Genomic DNA, 3,584 nt, shown 5'->3' with positions numbered 1-3,584 from the left:
TAATGCTAACGGAATGCATTATTGAATTTGATATACAGTTTGGTTCGGCAGCCATATTGGAATGTCCTTAGTTCATTTCCTTTATATAGAATATCATTTCCATTATTAAGATTTATTATTTGGATTGGAAAAAAACCCATTCCAAAGGTTACAATGGAATGGCGACGGTACCAACTGAAAAAAAAACACATTATTTTTCCTTTATTGCAGAGTTGAAAGGGAAAAGGGAAGTAGAAATTCCGACGACTGCAAGTCCTTCCGGGGAAATGTGGAGCACATTGATGGGTAAGATGTACATTGTTTGAATGTATCGTTTCGTAAAATTGACTACTGCCTTTGCTTCTAGACTGAGTAGCATATAGTACTACTGGCTCGTTGTTGATAATGGGTAAATGTCTTATTTCAGACCGAGTGACCACTCTGACATACGCGGTGTGGATTCTCGTGGCCCTGTTGTCCCCTTGCATACTGTTCTATATACTCAAACGCCTGATCGCCTATAGGAATCGTTCACATGACAAAAACACTGACGAAGGCAGTATACCACAGAGGTATCAGCAGTTATCTGGTCGGGATGAGGATACAGATGTCAATCCTGACCAGGTGAACCCCACAGCTCCACCGCAACCTCTTGACATGTCGGGGCATATTGGTAAATAATTCGAGATCAAATTAAGATAAATTATGAAATACGCCTTATTACTGTGGTTGCTATATATGAACAAAGCAACTGCTTCCTGTAAACCTACATTTAACATAAGCATTAAACGAACGGTTACATTTGATTCATAGAGATTACCTAGAGATAGGTAAAGGTGATGCTCAACCATTATGATTTTGAGGAACTCCTTTTTCACCATAACAGTCATATGACAATAATGTACGTCAGAAAACATCTACTTCAGAAAAGCACTGTGCATTCTGACGAATGTTGCCAAATTGATGATGAAATGTTTTGTTTGTTAAAATAGCATCATGTAAACGTAAGGGACCATTTTATGTATCATTGTGAACTAAATTATTATTTTTTTATTTGATTTTGATATAAATAAATATTTTAATCTTAAGGTTCGTCAGTCAGTGTATACCAGCCGTCACCGTCTGGACAAGGTGGGCACGACTCTACACGGAGAAACCACAGGATTCTGCCGGAAACTATACCAGAATCCCCAGCGGAACCACGACCAAAGGTTTATCTTCGGCAGCAACATCCTGTGGAGGAGCATCACGTTTCGGACATGGGAGACTTTCACCTACTGGACGGGGCCAGCTTGACCACTCCAACAGGTAGGAAAATAACAGAATAGTACCAATATTTCAAAGTTCGGCATGCAATACTATTTAGCGTGCTCCTAAAATGTACCATATTGGTCGATAAATTAGCTCGATTTTGGTATCGAGGTTTGTGCACTGTTATGTCACCAGAAGTGATGAATAATTGCTTAAGAACATCTTCCTATTTAGGTTATGTGTGTAATGTATACATTCACATTATACGTGATATATATGTAATATAAGGAGTTTTTATACTCAATATTTAACATGAAAACTGTAAGAATGTCTTTCATTTCCCAGGTGTTGATCCTGATGCTACGGTCGTGAAGAACAACAATCCTTGTGACTGGTCTGATGAGATTGAGGTAGTGCCGGACGACATCGACGGTCAAGCGCCTCTGTCAAGTAGACCATGTGTTAATTCATGTCCTGGAATGGTTGGAGCTTACACGGGTACACATGCCAGACGTACCGTACCAAGGGTGTCATCCCAAAAAAGTATCATCTCATCGACCAGTCGTGGCTCTGACAGCGGCAACTATACTTCAGCTAGCTCCAGCGACACAGACAATATCGCCATGGAAAAGAGAAGCTTGGTGAACGAGGATAATACTTTGACTGCAAATGTTTGAAACCATTATTTGGTTAGTTCTCAGTGTTCTTCCATTTTCCATGCTTTTATTTCCTTTCTAGGACACGAGTCCATAATTAGTTGTGTATGGAAGTTAGTAGGGATACTTTCGAGGGCGTTAAAGCTAGGACGAAACATGTCACAATGCCTACATCGATGAATTCTGAGTCCAATATTGGGAAATTTTGCTTAGCTCAATTTTTAGCATCACATTAGCAGATCTCTGAACTGGTGTTAAGGTAGAACTTTGAGTGCAGCGAGGAGAGACACTAACCAGTCTTTTTATGTGAATAACAGGTGAATACACAAATTCAAAGTATAATTTATTACTCGAGTTCTGGTATATTACTGGTAGAATTTACATTTACTATATGGTACAGTTCCCTGTGATATCGGATACCATTGACAGTGTGATAGCCCGGGAGGCATTCTCCGTCTGTCAAAACCCGGGCAACATTCTCCGTCTGTCAAACATACGTTTCACTTGCTTCGTTTTCGTTTTCTGTTTGTGTGTTAAACCATGAATGGGGCATTTCAGCGCTGACTTGTATTTGGTTGATAAATGGAGACAGAAACTTTGTTGTTTTTTACATATACTCTTTGTGTATTATTTATTAATTTATTCAATTCTTTTTCATTTCCTTGAAAATGCAGTAACAAAAGAGTAATATAATATCGAAATTGTTCATAGCTATTTAAATCTGTAGCTATTAAAATCTGGAATAGAGCCGATCTAAACATAACAGAATATGTTAAGTTGATTTGCATCTCGAGATCTAATTATTACAATAATATTCAATTGCGTTTTTAGGAAAAGTAAGCTTGCATTTTGTTCATGTGGTCTTTGGAAGGCATCGATTGTTTTTTCAGTGAGCTCTGTTTTTTATAGCTGACTAGCACGAAATTATATGTATTAAAGCCACGATTCGAAATATATATCAAAGGCGAATGAAAGCAAAATGTATATATAAATCATACACATTGTTTGAAGCTGACAGAAATTGCTATCGTCAATGTGTACTGTGATCTAATGTCTTTTATATGTATGATATATCAGAATGCATTTTCCCATTTGGGAAAGTCTTTTCAAAATAAACAGACATGTATACAAAGATTCACAGTTAATGATCTTCCTCGTTGCAGAACATGCCACTGACCGAGGATATTAGTGACCATGGAGGTCGGTTTGAAGATACGATATTTTTTTTTTTTTTTAGATCTGTAAAATCTATAAGCTAGAAATATATGATACAGCTTATCACACAGTGTTTTCAGGGTTGTCGTTCGAACAATTGTAACCCTGAAAACGAAGTGTTACAATCTGTAATTATTTACGGGTTTTATAGAAACGATGTACATGTATTATATATACAATGATAATACGGATTAATTCGGTATGCTACATATAATTATAATAAATAAAAATAATAACAAGTAATTATAATAAAAAAGATATAGATGTGATGTACATGTATGCGATAACGTTAAAGAGTTTACTGGCACATGTATGGTGTATAGATTTGCATTGCTTTGATTGGTATTACGTAAACGATATGATTTTAATCAGATTGAAGGTATAGTGTGATTCTTGTTGGTTGTGTACATCAGGCTGTGGGCTGTGATTTCTCCCCTTACACTGTGATGTCTGCCATGTCCCTTAGCTGATACAGTTTATCGT

The 3,584-nt window shown here is 37.0% G+C and overlaps 1 protein-coding gene across 1 annotated transcript; it reads left to right on the top strand.

Annotated features, from left to right (window-relative positions):
- The first annotated feature begins 130 nt into the window (after positions 1–130).
- On the top strand, positions 131–3,578 carry LOC110445041. The gene is made up of 4 exons (XM_021489398.1): positions 131–285; positions 407–652; positions 1,069–1,287; positions 1,576–3,578. The coding sequence occupies exons 1-4, from the start codon at positions 159–161 to the stop codon at positions 1,905–1,907; spliced, it is 924 nt and encodes a 307-aa protein (XP_021345073.1). The 5' UTR covers positions 131–158; the 3' UTR covers positions 1,908–3,578.
- Positions 3,579–3,584: the final 6 nt, after the last annotated feature.

This window comes from Mizuhopecten yessoensis, unplaced genomic scaffold (genome assembly GCF_002113885.1).
Source record: "Mizuhopecten yessoensis strain PY_sf001 unplaced genomic scaffold, ASM211388v2 hete_36142972, whole genome shotgun sequence".
Taxonomy (NCBI): Eukaryota; Metazoa; Mollusca; class Bivalvia; order Pectinida; family Pectinidae; genus Mizuhopecten; species Mizuhopecten yessoensis.
The sequence above is the reverse complement of the archived record's forward strand: the minus strand, read 5'-3'. Positions and strand labels throughout refer to the sequence as shown.

Bases quoted from the DNA above. Each gene is read 5' to 3' on its own strand.
- LOC110445041 (XM_021489398.1), top strand. From the start codon at position 159: ATGGCGACGGTACCAACTGAAAAAAAAACACATTATTTTTCCTTTATT. The intron at 653-1,068 runs GTAAATAATTCG...TTTAATCTTAAG, and splicing joins TGACATGTCGGGGCATATTG to GTTCGTCAGTCAGTGTATAC. The intron at 1,288-1,575 runs GTAGGAAAATAA...TTCATTTCCCAG, and splicing joins CAGCTTGACCACTCCAACAG to GTGTTGATCCTGATGCTACG.